This window comes from Salvia hispanica, chromosome 3 (assembly GCF_029641045.1).
Source record: "Salvia hispanica isolate PSC_SH4W2 chromosome 3, Shi_PSC_v1, whole genome shotgun sequence".
NCBI lineage: Eukaryota > Viridiplantae > Streptophyta > Magnoliopsida > Lamiales > Lamiaceae > Salvia > Salvia hispanica.
In genome coordinates, this window is record NC_142694.1 from 47,976,622 (window position 1) to 47,995,141 (window position 18,520).

Sequence of the window (18,520 nt, forward strand, 5' to 3'; positions counted from 1 at the left end):
AAATAACTACTCCATGTTGGGTTACAAACACATCCCACATCGGATGAGTGAGGGAAGTTGGAAGGTGTATAAAATTCATGTGCAACCCAATTAATTTGAGGCCTTTTGGAAGTGACCCAAAAACAAATCCGTGCGGGCTTGACCCAAAACGGACAATCTCAAACTAATGTTGCAGTAGACTGTCCTAACAAGTGGTATCAGAGCCCAAGCAGCTGTGGGTCAGGCCTGGATGAGCCCCGGTTAGGGTCGGCCCTGAAAGACTTAGGTTAGTGTCGGGCCCAGGATGACCTAGGGGCCAGGGCTAGAACGACCCAGGTTCGTGTCGACTGCGTTCCCGATGTGGTCTCGGTTTGAGGGGAGGTTTGTTGGGTTACAAACCCATCCCACATCGGATGAGTGAGGGAAGTTGGAAGGTGTATATAACTCCTGTCCAACCCCAATTAGTTTGAGGTATTTAAGGAGTGACCTAAAAACAAATTCGTGCGGACTTGACCCAAAGCAAACTATATCAAACTAATGTTGCAGTAGACTGTCCTAACACTCTCCCACTACCTAAAAAGTGTTTTAAATATTGGATCGGTTTGGCCGCAAACCGGTTGCTTCTCCGGTCCAGTTTGGCATCTAAAACCGTTAGATAATTGAGAATCAGTGAAATCGGGCGGTTCGACTGAAAACTGCTAATCGATTCGACCGTTTCAACATTCAAGCACTATTTAAAAAAAATATTCTCACACTTTCAGGATCTAATTGCGACTCTCTCCTTCTCCGATGCCTCCATGACCCTAGCCCCTCCTACTGTGGCACTTCCATGGCACGGCCCCTTCTTACTCCACTGCAATCAGAGTCACTACTGATATTTGGCCTAAGAATGAGATCCAATAAAGGAAGTAGAAATTTCAATAAACCGGTACTTAAATAATAATAATATAAATATATAATGAATTTCATATTGAATATTAGTATAATTTTATATGGTATTGTAGTCATTTTAATCATAATTTTTAATCAAATTTTGATTAGTCGAATAACGTTTGAAATTAAATTATTAAACTACAAAATTTTAATTTATTATTAATTATCTCATTCATGCATAAAATATTGTCTTCTAATATCAAATCTTATAATATTAATTACAATTTGAAAAGATTTGACAATTTAAATGACTATTAAGACTTTTTATATTAATATAGATGCATACAAATTGTGATATCTTAGAAGTATATAAAATAAATAATTAAAATATCATATTCAAATAAAAACTTATTAATAAAACAAAAATGCAAGAAATTAGCACACAATATTTTTACAAATAAAAAGAGTACAAATTAATTAGTGGAGTAATGACTTACAAATTAAATAGTGGAGTACAAATTAATCTGATCAATTTTTTCAAAATTAATTTATACAAATAAATGACTTACTACCTTCCCATGCACGAGTCAGAGAATGAGGTGACTCCTGCCGGATGAATGATGAGAAAATCAGGTGACTCTTCATAATAATCATGCCTAGCCTATATCTATACGACTATTCATATTCTGAAATTGAGATAATCCATAGTTAGCTTTTTGCATGGTCAGTTAGTTGTAAGTTTACAAAATACGGTATTTTATGGGATAAATTTCTGCAACCCCATAATGAATCATGAATGACATTAGAATAAATATAGAAATTATAAATACTACTAATAATTTAATTATTTCAAAATATGAGCATTCAGAATAATTATACATAGAATATAATAAGGTATTTTTTCCAGTTTGCCATAGATTTTCGACATCTTGCCACTAATTGGACAAATTGAAGGATTTTCTCTTGCATCACTATCTAACTGATAAATTAAAAATAAACATAAAAATAAAAATAAATTGAATTGAATTTAGATTCTCCACTACCTAAAGTAATTACTCCTCCACTAGTCCACTACCTAATTAACCGCTTCCCACTTTTTCCATTAACTTGCTAATTACCACCCCACTAATCTGTCTCACTCAACGACGAAAAAGTAAAACCCTATAAAATGAAGAATTTCCTACTCTCAATTATACATAACACCGTGGACCATACACACAATACACTAGCCTTTCTCATGAAAAAAATGGGACGCAAAGGTGTTTTCAAAGCTAGTTTACTAGAGACAAAGTCTCAAAGCTCAAGCGAATTTCACCAGAGCCTCTCTCTGGTGAGCGTCTCTCAAGATGTCGTTGGATCATCTCCACCCACGGCCGCCCCTCTCGTGTCGTCCTACAACGACCGCATCCGGCCACTCCTCGACGCCGTGGACCGCCTCCGCCACCTGAAGATCATGCAGGAGGGCATCCAGCTCCCCACCATCGTCGTGGTCGGCGACCAGTCCTCCGGCAAGTCCAGCGTCCTCGAGTCCCTCGCCGGCATCCGCCTCCCCCGCGGCGACGGCATTTGCACCCGCGTCCCTCTAATCATGAGCCTCAAGAATCACACAAGCCCCGAGCCTCAGTTGTTTCTAGAATTCAACGGGAGAACCGTCCAGACAGATGAAGAAAATGTTGTGAATGTGATAAACTACGCTACTCAAGAGATAGCCGGACAAGGGAAGGGCATCTCCAACACTCCATTAACTCTCGTCGTCAAGAAGAAAGGCGTCCCCGATCTCACCATGATCGATCTCCCCGGGATTACAAGGGTCCCGGTGAAAGGCCAGCCGGAGGATATCTCCGAACAGATCTCCAGCATTATCATGAATTACATAACTCCGGAGGAGAGTATAATTCTGAATGTGCTGTCAGCCGGCGTCGATTTCCCTACTTGCGAGTCCATCAAGATGTCGCAGAGAGTGGATAAGACGGGGCAGAGGACGCTCGCCGTAGTAACAAAGGCTGATAAAAATGCGGAGGGGCTGCTGGAGAAGATCGTCGCCGACGATGTCAACATCGGCCTTGGATACGTCTGCGTCATCAACCGCGTCGGCGATGAGTCCTACGATGAGGCTCGGGCTAAGGAGGCGCGGCTGTTTGAGACGAATCCCATGCTTGCCAGGATTGACAAGTCAATTGTTGGAATTCCGGCTTTGGCTGCACGCCTGACTGCGATTCAGGCCAACATTATCGTGAAATGCTTGCCTGACATTGTTCGCAAAATCAACGAGAAGCTCTCTGCCAATGTGGAAGAGCTCAACAAAATGCCTAAGAATATGAGCTCTGTTGGTGAGGCGATGACGGCCTTCATGAACATTCTAGGGAGTGCGAGGGAATCTCTCAGGAAGATTCTGTTGCGGGGGGAGTTTGATGAGTACCCAACTGATGATGATATGCACGCTACTGCGAGATTAGCGGAGATGATGAACAAGTACTCGGAGGAGCTGCGGTCTGCAAAAACTGACGACGGGAATGAGAAGTTTCTTATTGATGAAATCAAAGTGTTGGAGGAGAGCCGGTCAGTGGGGCTGCCGAATTTCATCCCTAAATCGGCTTTCCGCAGTTTGTTGGCGAAGAAGGTGAAGGAGGTGTCGGGTACGCCGTTTGATTGTGCTGAGAGGATGTGGAGCTATGTGCAGAATGTAGTTATTGCAGTGCTGGTACAGCATTGCGATAACTACCCTCAGCTCATATCTTGCACGAGGCGGGCTGCGCAGAATCTGATATGGAGGAAGAAGGAGGTGTCGGAGGCGTACATAAGCGATTTGGTTGAGATGGAGAAGCTCTCAGATTACACGTGCAATGGGGAGTACACGGCCTCGTGGAACAAGCTGATGGCAGAGCAGGGCGGGTTCATGGAGAAGGTCCGGGGCAAGTGCACGGAGGCGAAGGTGAGCAGGTTTGGGGATGTTCATGTTGAGCATCTTTGGGATCAAAATGAGGATGAGGTGCGGGTGGCGTATGATCTGAAGATGAGGATGGTTTCGTATTGGGAGGTTGTGACGAGGCGGATGGTTGATAATCTGGTGCTGCACTTGCTGTTTAGTGTACAGAAGCTCGTGAACAAGGAGGTGGATAAGGAGATCATCGATGAAGTGATGGGGCCGCAAGGGAATGGGCTCGAGAGGATGCTGGAGGAGTCGCCGTCACTGTCGGAGAAGAGGAGCAAGTTGCATAGCAGCATTGCCTTGCTCAAGCAGAGTAAGGATATTGTTGCTACCATGATGGACAACATTTCTGCTTAACTTCACTAGCTTTGCTTATTTAGCCTCATTTCAGCTCCAAGTTTGTTTTGAATCATCCATGAATATGTTGTTACCTATGTCTCTTTTTATTTAGCAGTCACTTCTTTTCTCTCTTTTGTAGTCGTGGCTTTATATATGGAGTATGTTTTTTAGATATTTGAATCATTCACAATACTAAATTCATGGTTTTAGCTAAATTAAAATAGTGCAACACAAATAAAATTGAAAACTATCAGCATCTGATAAATATTCTGAATCCGAATTTACTGAAGGATGTGCCGTTTTGAATGTATGTGAGAGCTCTAATTTTTACAAGGAAAATGAATCTTCGGCCAATGCATCACTTGATTTTCTTTTATAAATACCTTGATAAAAAAAGTGGTTACAAAATTGTGAGAATATTGTATTAACAGTTTCTTACAAATACCCCAGCTAAAACTATAGAATTGAAGAAAAATATAACTAAAATTTGCTAATATACCATATACTAGTACTCTTTAGTGATAATTTCTAAAGATGTTATTTGGAGTTAATTTCATATAAAATTATCATATTCATAACAAATTAGTTATTACACTTGTTTCAAAACTAATACTCCTACTAAACTTATATTTTGTGTATCATTAAAGATTTTGACTTATTTTTATGCTTAATTTTATTCCATGTGGCACCTAATGTTGCACATGAATTTATCCAATTAAGATTACTCGATAAATTGATTGACACAGTATTTTTTTTATGACATGGAATAAGCTCAATTCAAAAACACTTTTTTTCTATTGCAATACTAGAAAATAATCAGCAACGAGAAAAATCGAAAACCAAACCGATATCCTCTCTCTTACAAGACCATTAAATTTGTTGAAATTTTTTTCAAATTTTCAAAGAAGAGAAATGCAATGAACTTCCAATTCCATCGAATTTGCATCCAAAAACTTGTATGCGAGTGTTACGAAAAATTTGGACAGTGTAAACTTCCATTTATATGTATCTTGAATGAGGTAATTTGTGTGACAATTATAGAAAGTTTGGGAAATAAACATAGGAGTACTGTATAAAGAAAACGAGAAAATTAATAGGTACTCAATTAGATTAGCACAAAAGTGCAGTAGCATTAGAGCATCCGCAATAGTCGGTAGGCCAGCCATAGGCCAGCCATTCTCTCCCCTGCCACGTCAGCAACACTAAAAAAACCACCTGCCACATCAGATTTAGGCCAGCCGCAATAAAAATAATTCAAAATATACTACATTTACGGAATTAAATTTACGACACATATACTGAAAAAATTCGTTAATTTTATTTAAATAAAAAAAGTACATTAACCAAAAATAAAAAAAAATTACATAATAAAATAAAATCCGGGCTTCCACACACGAGCCACCGCCCCACTCTACTCCTCACTAATTTATTAAAAAATACATTAACAAATGTTAGTATGCTTTGAATCCATTATAGTTTGCCGCTAGCCGAACGGGGGTCTCGCTGTGTGCCTATTTAAAAAATTACATAATTAAAAAAAATTCATAAAAAAACATTTAAAAAATACATTATATATTTTTTCAAAAAAAAAAATTAAAAAAATTAAAAAATAGCGCTGGCCGATCGCTGGCCGATCGGCACGCCACAATGGCGGCCAGCGCATCGGCCAGCGCAACGCGATCGGCTAGCCCACGCCGAAATTTTGGCCGATTTCCCGCTAGCCTACTCCAATGATTCGGCTAGCCGATCGGCTAGCCACGTCAATCGGCTAGCCGATGGCTAGCCTACCATTGCGGATGCTCTTATACCAAGTTACCAACTGACATACCAAACACTCCAAACATAGTCCTAGGCCTAGCACAGGTAAGCCACATAGTTACTCCTAATAGATAATGCTCACACCGAGCATAACGGAAGCATACTAACATACCATACTACTAACACATTCCTAAATAAAGCCCACAATGAGCATAATTAGGGGAAAATACTAGGATACCATAATACGATCACAATTCATTACATCCAAATTAAATAAACCTAGTCAAGATCGATAGAACTCTTATCCACGATACCGGCAACAATGTCCTTGGCCTGCTTAAGCAATGTGATGCTGCTGTGCAGCTTCTTCCTCTTCTCCGACACCGCTGGCAGCTCCTCCAGCATCCTCTCCAGCCCATTCCCTTGTGGCCCCATCACCTCGTTTATGATCTCCTTCTGCATCTCCTTGTTCACCACCTTCTGAATGCTAAAGAGCAAGTGCAGCACCATGTTATCCACCATCCTTCCCTTCACCACATCCCAATACGCCGCCATCTTCATCTTCAGATCATACGCCGCCTGCACCACATCCGAGTTCACGTTCCACAGATGACCTACTTTAACTTCTCCGTATCTGCTCAAGGTAAAGGTCGCCGGTGAAGTTTTAGCGCGAACACTTGCCATGAAACCGCCCTGCTCCGACATTAGCTTGTTCCAGTTAGTGCTGTATTCAGGATTGCACGTGTAGTCCGTGAGCTTCTCCATCTCCAAAAAGTCGCTTATCCACTCCACAGAGTGCTGCTTCTTCCTGGCTATCAGATTCTTCGCGGCTCGCCTGGCGCAGGGGACGATCTGCGGGTAGTAGTCGCAGTGCTGCAGCAGGACGGAGATCACCACCGTCTCTATGTAACTCCATATCTTCTCCGCACACTCAAACGGTGCCACTGATATCTCCTTCATCTTCTTCCCCAGCAGACTGCGGAACGCGGATTTGGGGATAAAATTGGGAAGCCCCACTGAACGGCTCTCCTCTAAAGCCTTCATTTCATCCGCCAAAAATTTTCCGTTGGGGTCGGATTTCGTAGACCTCAGCTCATTGGAGAATTTGTTGAGCATTTCCGGGAGTTTACTAGTGTCATGCTTACCAACATCGAGATTCTCATCATACTCACCCTGCAACAAGATCTTCCTCAATGAATCCCTGGCAGAGTCAAGGATGTTCATGAATCCAGTCATCGCATCCGTAATTGAGCTCAAATGCTTAGGCATTTTATTCAGCTCCTCCACATTGGCTGAGAGCTTCTCGTTGATTTTTCGGACGATCTCCGGCAAGCTTTTCACGATAATGCTGGCCTGAATCATCGTCAGCCTCTCTGCCAAAGCAGGAATCCCAACGATGGACTTGTCGATCCTCGCAAGCAGGGGATTCGTCTCGAACAGCCTCTCCTCTTTAGCCCGGGCCTCTTCGTACGTCTCATCGCCAATGCGGTTGATGACGCAGACGTATCCGAGGCCGATGTTCACGTCGTCTGCTGTGATCTTCTCCAGCAGCCCCTCCGGCGACTTATCAGACTTTGTCACGACGGCCAGAGTCCTCTGCCTGTTTTGTCCACTCTCTGCGACATCTTGATCGATTCGCACGTCGGGAAATCGACGCCGGCTGAGAGTACATTCAGAATTATGCTCTCATCCGGCGTTATGTACTTCATTATTATGTCTTGGATCTGTTCGGAGATATCCTCCGGCTGGCCTTTCACGGGAACCCTAGTAATCCCGGGGAGATCGATCATGGTGAGATCGGGGACGCCTTTCTTCTTGACGACGAGAGTCAAGGGAGAGTTGGAGATGCCCTTCCCTTGCCCGGCAATCTCCTGAGTAGCGAAGTTGATCTCGTTGACGATGTTTTCTTCATCAGTTAATACGGTTTTGCCGTTGAATTCGATGGAGAGCTGGGGCTCGTTATTAGAGGCTCATTATTAGAGGTACTCTTGTGCAGATGCCGTCGCCGCGGGGGAGGCAGATGCCGGCGAGGGACTCGAGGACGCTGGACTTTCCGGAGGACTGATCGCCGACGACGACGATGGTGGGGAGCTGGATGCCCTCCTGCATGATTTTGAGGTGGCGGAGAGTGTCCACGGTGTCGAGGAGAGGGCGGATCTTTTGGTTGTAAGGGGAAACGATGGGAGCGTCGTGAGTGATCATTAATGGAGGTGGAGGTGCTTCATCTTCTTGTTTGTCAGATTGATGGAGGTGGAATTTGGAAATCTTGAGGAGGTTCATCTTGGGCACGGACTCTACTGTAGATGATGACATTTCGTCTTTAGGATCGAAGAGAGATTGAAAGGTAGAGGAGTTTGATAATTGATTAGGAGGCAGGTTGTGATTTTATAGAGCAATGAGAGTAAGGTGGTGGATTCTTTTACATGCACTCTAGTTTTACTACGTACTGCTTTAATTTATGAATAAATGTACTCTACCTTTACTTGAGCATACATTATAAAGGAACGCCCACAAATAGATTGTACTGATGCACTCTAGTTACTATTTTAAATTTATACACCAAAGTCCCCAAAGTAGTTGAGTTTTCGTAACACCCTAATTTTTGAATCTTAATTTTTTTTTTCAATTAAATGCCATGAACTCTGTAGATTAAAGGATGGGTGAAATTATTAAATGATTTTATTTGGTAACCTAAATTTGATTTGGAGTTGAGATTTGGGTTGATCGAGTCCATTCCGTTGAATATGTGACGTGGATGTTGAATAGTCAATATCGTTGAATATGTGACGTGACTGTTGAATAGTCAATTTCGTTGATTTGATGACGTGGCTGTTGGAATAATTGGTGCGGGTGAAATCTATTGGGGTAATTCAATTTCCTAAGGGTGAGTGAGATTAAATAGGTTCATCAATATTTATCTTACCCATCTTCTTTGGAAATTTCGACCATTATTATTTATTTGAAAGGAATTCTATTTTCTTGGATTTAATTAATTGCTTGGGATGTTTATCCAAATTAAATCCAAACCCGATTAGAGAAATTTCGAAATATGAGTCTCAATACGTTGACCTTTCGAGATGAGGGATTAATTATGCTGACCTTTCAAAATATGAGTTCGAGGCATGCAAATTTTTCGGAATATATTTATTCTCTCCATTTTTCTTATTATTTCCGTTCTAATAAAATTATAAATTGACTAAACTACCCATTAACTCAATTTCTCAAAAATTTCATACTACTCGCTAAGAATGTCCTAAAAATCAATATGGTATCTCATATTCTCACACCACAAATTATTTTCCCTTTTGAATTTATGAAACATGCTTAACGATTAGGAATTCAATGATTATTAAATTTGATACTTTAATTATATTTAACCTCATTTTCGTATTTTTGCCAAGGATTGTTTCTCCCACTTTAACCTCATTTAGTTAGTTAATCCATAAAAAAAATACTCCCTCCGTCCACAAAAAATAGATCACTTTATGTATGACACGTGTTTTAATGTAGAATTGGTAAAGTAAGAGAGATGAGGAGAAAAAGTAGGTAAAGTAAGAGAGATAGGGAGAAAAAGTGAGTAAAGTAGGAGAGAGAGAAGAAAAAGTGGGAAAAGTATGAGAGATAAATTTTCCATTTTAAGAAAGTGATCTATTTTTTGTGGACGTCCCAAAATAGCACAAGTGATCTATCGTTTATGGACGGAGGGAGTATATGTAAATTATCATCCACTACTACTTCCACAAAGCAACAACTAGAATACTAATTTTCCACAAAATACTTCCACAGAAGCATACTTCCACAAATACTTTCACAATAGCCCAATTTCACAAAATCATAGTTCCACAAAAGCATAAGTCATCCATGAGACGTGATCTTCAAAAGCATAGTTCCTCAAAAATAATACTCTACTACTTCCACAAAAGCATAGGTCATCCATGAACATGATCTTAGAAAACATAGCTCCTCAAAATACATTATCACTCCATTAGCTTCCGTGGAGTCAACTTCCTCCTCGTACATATTTTCGTTATACGTCTTCTAGATTTAGGCTTTCCTCCTCCATGCTATAAATCACTTGGCTGAATTTTTATTTTTACATTATTGTGAGTATAACATAACTGTCCCATGCTACAAATTATACACAGTTAATTCTTCATACCTTGATATATGTATGAATAAAGGCTAAATCAATCTAATATATTCTTCCAACATATAATATGATTTTTGCTGTAATTCAAAAATGCATTACAGTTCGTCCACCGACAAAAATTGCATTACTCTAATGAGCATGTCAGGATTGTCGGCGTCGACAGTATTAGTTTGATATTGTCCACTTTGGATCAAGCCCGCACGGATTTGTTTTTGGGTCACTCCCAAAAGGCATCAAACTAATTGGGGTTGGTCAGGAATTATACATACCTTCCAACTTCCCTCAAATGTCCGATGTGGGATAGGTTTGTACTAACAAATCTCCCCCTCAAACCGAAATCACATCGAAACACATAATGGGCTCCGACTCAGACGGATCGTCGGCCCCACTCAAACATGGGTCTCGCAAATCGGACCAGACCCGACGCCAACCTGGCTCTGATACCATGATAAGTCGTATTCTAAGCCTTGGTTACTGATCAGTATGTCGTGAAATGCATGTATTATCTGCAAAACAGTTGCTTAAGTGTGCAGGATTAAAGGATCCAAGTCAGTAGGAGACGATTCAGGTGACGCAAGTGAAAAGAGCGCTAGAAAGGGTGCAATACTGACCAGGATGCACGCCAGAGAAAAGGCTCGAGATGGAGAAGAAGGATAGCTGGGATGATCATTAACAAGGGCAGAAAAGTCAAATCGTGAAGGAAGTCTACTCTAAAAACAAGGGCAAGCCTCCCTATAAAAAGAGCCACTTGGAGAGAGAGAAAGAGTTCGGTTCGGAGTTCGCAAGCTCTCAGTTCTCATACACACTTAGTAGAATTCTCTCTAGAAGATCAGTCCTTCAGCATTATCCAATCTCTCGTTCCTCGCCACAGCTATGGTCACTTGACGTCCAAGAGTCTGCCGGAGAAATCATCGTTCTACCGTTCTAGCTAGTTTGTCGCAGTAGTATAGCAGTATCACCGCCCGGAGTGGCAAAACAATCGTTATTTTGCTTTCTAGTTTAATCTTTACCTGTTTTCGTCGTTGGATTTGTTGCAAACATTTATCGTTGTTGCCTTTTGAAGTACTTTGTGAAGATCCAATCGTTTAAGTTATGAAGTTTCTATTTCGCATGTCGCTTTGGTTCGAGTTTGCTTTATTCTGCCTAGGAAAGTTTGATCTAGTCGTTGCTTTTAATTTCTAAGTGTTTTCTTATCTGGAGTTGTTGATCTAAGGTTGTAGTTATGTTTCAGTCTAAGTTTTCGTGCATGAGTCTTTTGTTCTGCATTGTAATCACCACCTTGCATGTTAGTCAGTAGAGGTAAATTGCAGTTCCGCCGTTCATCTTAAGTTTGAGCATTTTAATCAATGGATCTTGAGTTTGAAGTTATGAATCTGAGTTTAGTCATGGAGTTTGTGTTTATATGATTTATGTTAATACTCGGTGAAGAAGAAAACGTCAAAATCAACTTTTGCCTTGGACCACTTTTACTTTTTAGTTACTTTTGCTTTTGTCTCCTACTTTTCAGTTGTACCTTCCAAACCTATCAGAAAGCCAAGCAGCCACCAGATATGCCTTGTTGTCTAAATTTCCTCTTTTAGTAACTGTCTACTTTTCACATGCCCTTGAGATACCTTGTCCCCTATTTTCACGAACACAGCCACATGCCTGTTACTTTCATGCCTACTAGCCAGTAGAGTACCATCTTTATTTCTCGCCTAGGTAAATCCCACCCCTAAAAGCGTGGTAGCTAACCAAAAACACCCAGGAATATCACCACAGTTATCCGAACGTGTCCATCCTTGTGGGATTCGACCCTTACCTCCATTATACTAATCAGTAGAAGTGGGTTGAGGAAATTTGTTTGATACCAGGCTCCGGTTATCGTGCCAACGACTCAACTAGGTCGAGAATCTCATCCTGATCAGTTGGATATACCCCTGCATTTACACACGTTGACCGAGACAAACCTGCACTTTCATACCACTTGTCAGGATTGTCGGCGTCGACAATATTAGTTTGATATTATCCGCTTTGGGTCAAGCCCGCACGGATTTGTTTTTGGGTCACTCCCAAAAGGCCTCAAACTAATTGGGGTTGGACAGTAATTATATACACCTTCCAACTTCCATCAAATGTCTGATGTGGGATAGGTTTGCAGAACCATCCACATATAAGGAAGTTGTTTCGGGCAGTGAGCGTGCTAGATGGCTCACTGCAATGGGAGAGGAGATGGAATCACTATGGAAAAATCTGACTTGGGAGCTGGTCAAACGGCCAAAGGGGAGGAAGATTGTTACTTGCAAATGGATATTCAAGAAAAAAGGAAGGGACCACAACAGATGAGGTGTTAGATACAAAGCTCGGCTAGTTGCAAGAGGGTTCACACAGAAGGAGGGGGTTGACTATAATGAGATATTCTCACCAGTGGTTCGACACACTTCCATCAGAGTGTTACTTGCGATAGTTGCACATTATGATTTGGAGCTTGAGCAACTAGATGTGAAGACGACTTTCCTACACGGACTGCTCGAGGAGGATATCTACATGACTCAGCCAGAGGGATTTGTGGTTCCAGGCAAGGAAGACTATGTTTGCAAGCTGAAGAAGTCCTTATATGGACTAAAGCAGCAAGAGTCCGTATCATTGTTGTGTATATCATAACAAAGCTGATGATGGTTCCATGGTCTATCTTGTTCTGTATGTGGATGATATGCTTATAGCTGCAAAGTCAGTCTGAAATTCAAAAATTGAAAGCTCACCTCAGTGCTGAGTTTGATATGAAGGATTTGGGTGCTGCAAATAAAATTCTAGGCATGGAGATATCTAGGAATAGAGAAAAGAAGAAGCTTTCTCTGTCACAGAAGAGCTACATTGAGAAGATCTTGTCAAGATTTGGTATGTCGACATCAAAGGCTATTGATACTCCGAGTGCCATAAATATTCATCTGTCATATGATCATGCACCTAAATCTGAAGCTGAGGAGGAGTACATGTCTCGAGTTCTGTACTCGAATGCTATTGGGAGTCTGATGTATGCTAAGGTCTGCACTAGGCCAGACATAGCACACGCTGTTAGTGTTGTTAGCAGGTTCATGGGGCAGCATGGGAATGAGCACTGGCATGCTGTAAAGAGGATCTTCCGCTACTTGAGAGGTACGTCTGATGTTGGTCTCGTTTATGGGAGTGATACTCACTGTTCTGTGATTGGTTATTCTGATTCTGATTATGCTGGAGATGTTGACGGTAGAAGATCTATGACTGGCTATGTTTTCACTCTTGGTGGTTCCGTTATTAGTTGGAAGGCAACTTTGCAGGCCGCAGTTACTTTGTCTACGACTGAAGCAGAGTATATGGCGTTGACATAAGCTGCTAAAGAGGGAATATGGCTGAAAGGACTGGTTGGTGATCTTGGTCTACATCAAGAGCAAGCTGTTGTGTTTTGTGACATTCAGAGCGCTATCTGTTTAGCCAAGGATCAAGTCCATCATGAGAGCTTGTCAGGATTGTCAGCGTCGGCAAACATTAGTTTGATATTATCCGCTTTGGGTCAAGCCCACACAGATTTTTTTTAGGTCACTCCCAAAAGGCCTCAAACTAATTGGGGTCAGGAATTATATACACCTTCTAACTTCCCTCAAATGTACGATGTGGGATAAGTTTGTACTAACAAACCTCCCCCTCAAACCGAGACCACATCGAAACACATAATGGGCTCCGACTCAGACGGATCTTCGGCCCCACTCAAACATGGGTCTCGCAAATCGGGCCAGACCCGACGCCAACCTGGCTCTGATACCACTTGTCAGGATTGTCAGCGTCGGCAAACATTAGTTTGATATTGTCCGCTTTGGGTCAAGCCTGCACGGATTTATTTTTGGGTCACTCCCAAAAGGCCTCAAACTAATTGGGGTTGGACAGGAATTATATACACCTTCCAACTTCCCTCAAATGTCCGATATGGGATAGGTTTTTACTAACAGAACAATTGATTTTTTGTAATAATTTAACGGTGACTTGTTAATAAATTGAGTTTTCTCCTTTCCAAGAACATAACACTGTAAGTTTAAAGCAATTAAATTTCATACATCTACACCGATTTGACGAAGCAAGCTAGGGCGAAGTGCGGCGAAGAGTGGAAGCGAAGGTGGCGAAGGGTGGAGGCATAGACGGTGAAGAGGCGGTGGCGAAGTGGAGGGTGGAGGTAGAGGCGGAGGCGGCGTGAATGTGAGTATTTGAGAGAGAAGATTGTTTTTAGACGTGAATATGAGAATTTGAGAGAGGAGATTGTTTTTAGAGTTGTGAGAATTTGAGGGACTAGACTGAAATTTTTGAGCAATTGGGTTACAGGATAGTTTAGTCAATTTATAATTATTGGAAGGGAAATAATAAGAAAAATGGAGAGAATAAATATAAAAAGGTGAAAAACCCTTATTCCGAAAAATTCGTATGCCTCAAACCCATATTTCGAAAGGTGAGCGTAATTAATTCTTCATCTCGAAAGGTCAGCGTATTGAGACCCATATTGCGAAATTTCTCGTCTCGTCGAACCACAGGTTGTTTCTAGGAGATTTCGAAAATCTCCTATTAATTAGGAGGGGAAATTATTTTGTGAATTAAATTGATACCTTGTTTAATTCCCTCCGTGAAATTTAATTCAAATAATCCTAGCAAATCCTGCCATATCTAGGTAAATCTTGCCATATCCTATTTAAATTAGAATTTAAAAATCAAATCCTTTGGGGAGAAGCATAGAAATTGCCTACTCCTTCTTTTAATAGTGAGATTTATTATTTTATTCCACTTCGTGATATTTTATTCCACTCCGTGATATCTTTCTCTCCAAGTAAATTCCAAATTAATTCATATGCTAATTAATTAGCATAGAATTTGAAATCCCCCTTATTTTTCCCCACGCCAACTTCCCCCCATATCTTCACAAATCTCTTATTTATTTAATTGTGGGATTTAATTCTTGACCTCTATAAATACATGAGAGAAAACTAACCCTAGCCCCACTATCACACGCTTCTCTCTCCCTCATGCCACTTTTCTCTCCCACTGTCTCTCAATTTGTCTTCCATTTATTTTCAAGAATTCTTCATTCTATTGCATAGAATTGAAGTTGAAACTCAAGAATTGTTGAAGAATCAAAGCTAATACTTTGTCATACCGTTCGTTTTCATCAAGAAAAGGTACTTCTGATCCATCTTTTCTTATCTAACCGAGTAATCGGTATTCTTGAAACCCTCATGCATATAGATCGAGCGAAAAGAGAATTTGATTGATGGAAAGAATGTGGGTATGTGTGTGCGTCAGTGTGTGTGTGTGCGTGTGGGTGTATTGTGTGAGAACACTTGTGCATAACTATGTTTTGATTGTAGATCTGAAGTTCGAAGTATGAATAAATTAATATGATGAGCATGCCTTGGTTGTGAGAGTTAAGATAAAACAAATAACAGGTGAAAGGAACGTTTGGGGCATGCATGATTTTGGGTTAGTTGATTGAGACTGATTGATGATACATATTATCTAAAGGTGATAACTCGCACGCGAAGCGCGATACCAAGGGAAAGAAAATACTTGAGAATTAAGCAGTCGAGGTGAGCTTTCTTTTAAACTAGGACAATGTCCTAAATATTTTATCGATGGAAGTGAAACTGTGGTTATCATGCTGTATTTTGGATTTTAACGTGCCTATCTGATGTGACTTTTGCCATTGTTATTTAAATCAAATTCGAGTCCTCGTAGGGCCGCAAACCCTACTTGGATTAGTGTACACCTATGGTAGACCGTGTGCCAGCGTACGGGTTGGCCGGTTTAGTGGCTTCATTTGTGGCCACATTCCAAGTCATGTATGAGCAGATATGGTAAACGTCTATGGGAAAATGACTGATCAGTCGACTTTTGAAATGGAAACTATTTTGAGTATCTCGGGCCTTTCTAAAGTTAAACCCCGATGATAACTGGTTGATGGCATGATAAATACTATTTTGAATAATTTGTTTTCGGCATGAGTCCATTGAGTATTTTAAAATACTCAGCCCTGCATGTGTTTTCTCTATGTGCAGGTTGAGCAGCGACGACCAGTTGGTGGTGTTGTGCAGTTAAATTAATGTCTGACATGGTTGCCTTGAACTTCGAGTGTCGTTGTGTCTTCACACATGACGTCACTCTTTCTCTTGAACGTCTTCCGCTGGAATATTGTTTTTACTTGTTATTTGTTTGGCTCTGAACCTATTTACTTATTTCACTTAAGACATTGGTGTATTTTGGGATGATGCTAAACCGTTGTCGTTTTTTTTTAATATTAAATGTTGGTCAAACTCTTTTATGAAACCCTAGACCTTGTCTTCGTTTGCATTTAAGTCCTTTTAAGTCGTGATCGCCCGCATTTATTAACCCTAGAAGGGCGGTCGTGACAGTTTTATTGCCAGTCATTTTATCATTTTGGTTATTCTATAGTGAAATCATTTTAATTTTTAGTAAAAAACAACACATTTCTTCTCAGTTTATTTAATCTATATTACTTTATTCTCTTATTTTCTACTTATATCTTTTTCATTTCATACTTTATACTTTCTGTACTTAATTCATTTAACACCATTTTTCTTAAATCGTGTGCTGAAAAGAAATGCTTCTCCATCTCATACTTTATCATCTCCTATACTTTACTGAGTTACACTCTCTTCATCTTTCTTAGAGCATCTCCAAGGTGAGAGGTAAACTCTTTTAACTACCATATTTACCGCTTTTCATAAAAAATCATTCTCCAAAGGGAAAGGTATTTGAGAAGGTAGTATACCTTTTTTCCATTTTGGATAGGTATCGTTACCCCAGCTCCGGCACGTGCTGACTCAGTCTACGGGGACTTGGTAATGGTCACCCGGCAGATGATGTTGTTAAATATGCATAACACACTCATGGAGTGCCATGAGTCCCGGTACCTATAAACTATGATCGATCAGCTTAAACGCCAGTTAAAATGGACTAGACCAACTCTTCCACGTTATTTGTAGTGCAATTAATTTTTTGCCTCTTTTCCTACGTTTGTAACAACATTTCTCTTCCACGTTATTTGTAGTGCAATTGATTTTTTTCCTCTTTTCCTAAGTTTGTAACAAAATTAAAAAAATAAGTAAATGTAGGTTTTGGCTTTAATTTGTAGTGTTTTGATTTTTTATTTTGCTATTTATATATGCAAAAATATAAAAATTAAAAATAAATATAAAGTAGTACTCCCTCCGTAGTGCAATGAAGTCATTTTGCCATTTTAGTACATTTCATAGCAGTGGAGTCATTTTCCCTTTTAGTAAAAGTCAACACATTTCTTCTCACGTAATTTAGTCTCTCTTACTTTATTCTCTTTTCACCTTTCTACCTTTTTCACTTCCTATTTTATTTTTAATTTACTTAATTCACTTAACAAAAATTTTCTTAAATTTTGTACCGAAAAGAAATATCTTAACTACTATGGAACAGAGGGAATAGTTTTTAATTAAAAAAGATAAGGTGGACTATAACAGGCCCATTACAAGTGAATGAGTAGGACCGTAAAATGCTTAATATGGAAGATTATAAAATGATAATTCCTTCGTCGCACAAAGATTGTCTTACTTTGATCAGACATGAGTTTTAAGAAATGTAATGAAAAGTGAGTTGAAAAGTTGGTGGAATGTGAGTCCTACTTTTATATAGTTTTATATTAAAATGGAAGTAGAAATGAGTTAGTGGAATAAAAGGTCTACTACTAAAAATGGTAAAAAGTAAAATAAGACAAATTTTATGAGTGAGATGGATATAAAAAATGGACAATCTTTATGATAGCGAGGGAATAAATAGATGGAGGGACTACTGAGCAGGCAGGGTTTGTGACATATTATAGCATGCTCCCGTAATAAATGCTCTTAACATATCAACTTCTTTTGTTAAAAGAAATACTCCTCCTTGGAGGCTTGGAGTTGGATGGAGCTATATGTATTAGTACTTCCCTACGTCTAATCGATAGACTACTCAGCCTTATTTTATCCAGAATGTTAGTGTTAAATCTAATCATTCTTTTCTTTCCTTATTTTATCATTACTCTTTTTTAAATTCTACCATGCAATAATTTCATACTTCCTCCTTTTCTTTTTGACTGAGATGTTTATATTAATTGAACAATAAATAAAGTAAAAAGACGAAGAAAAAATAAAATAAAAGAGAGAATTACTTTTAAGAAAAAAAAAATAATTAATTAATTTTAAACTTTTTAAAATAGTAAAAAGACTCTATTAATATGGAACTAAAGGATTTACATATCTCTAATTTTTTCAACTCACTCTTTATGAAGTACATTTATTAAAATAACAAATCTATGTGCCCAAATTTTATACAACCAAAAACTAATTTATTTTTTAAAAAATATGTATTTAATTAAAATATATGGATGCATATATAATACATGGAAAGTGCATAATATTGTGGTTATATATTTATGACTTGTGTATATTTTTTTTTTACTTTTTTGAAAC

The 18,520-nt window shown here is 39.6% G+C and overlaps 1 protein-coding gene and 1 pseudogene across 1 annotated transcript; one reads left to right on the forward strand and one right to left on the reverse strand.

Annotated features, from left to right (window-relative positions):
• The first annotated feature begins 2,107 nt into the window (after positions 1 to 2,107).
• Positions 2,108 to 4,250, forward strand: LOC125210229 (dynamin-related protein 4C-like). Its single transcript, XM_048109797.2, has one exon. The coding sequence runs from the start codon at positions 2,306 to 2,308 to the stop codon at positions 4,136 to 4,138; it is 1,833 nt and encodes a 610-aa protein (XP_047965754.2). The 5' UTR covers positions 2,108 to 2,305; the 3' UTR covers positions 4,139 to 4,250.
• Positions 4,251 to 6,157: 1,907 nt separating this feature from the next.
• On the reverse strand, positions 6,158 to 8,191 carry LOC148930996 (dynamin-related protein 4C pseudogene; annotated as a pseudogene).
• Positions 8,192 to 18,520: the final 10,329 nt, after the last annotated feature.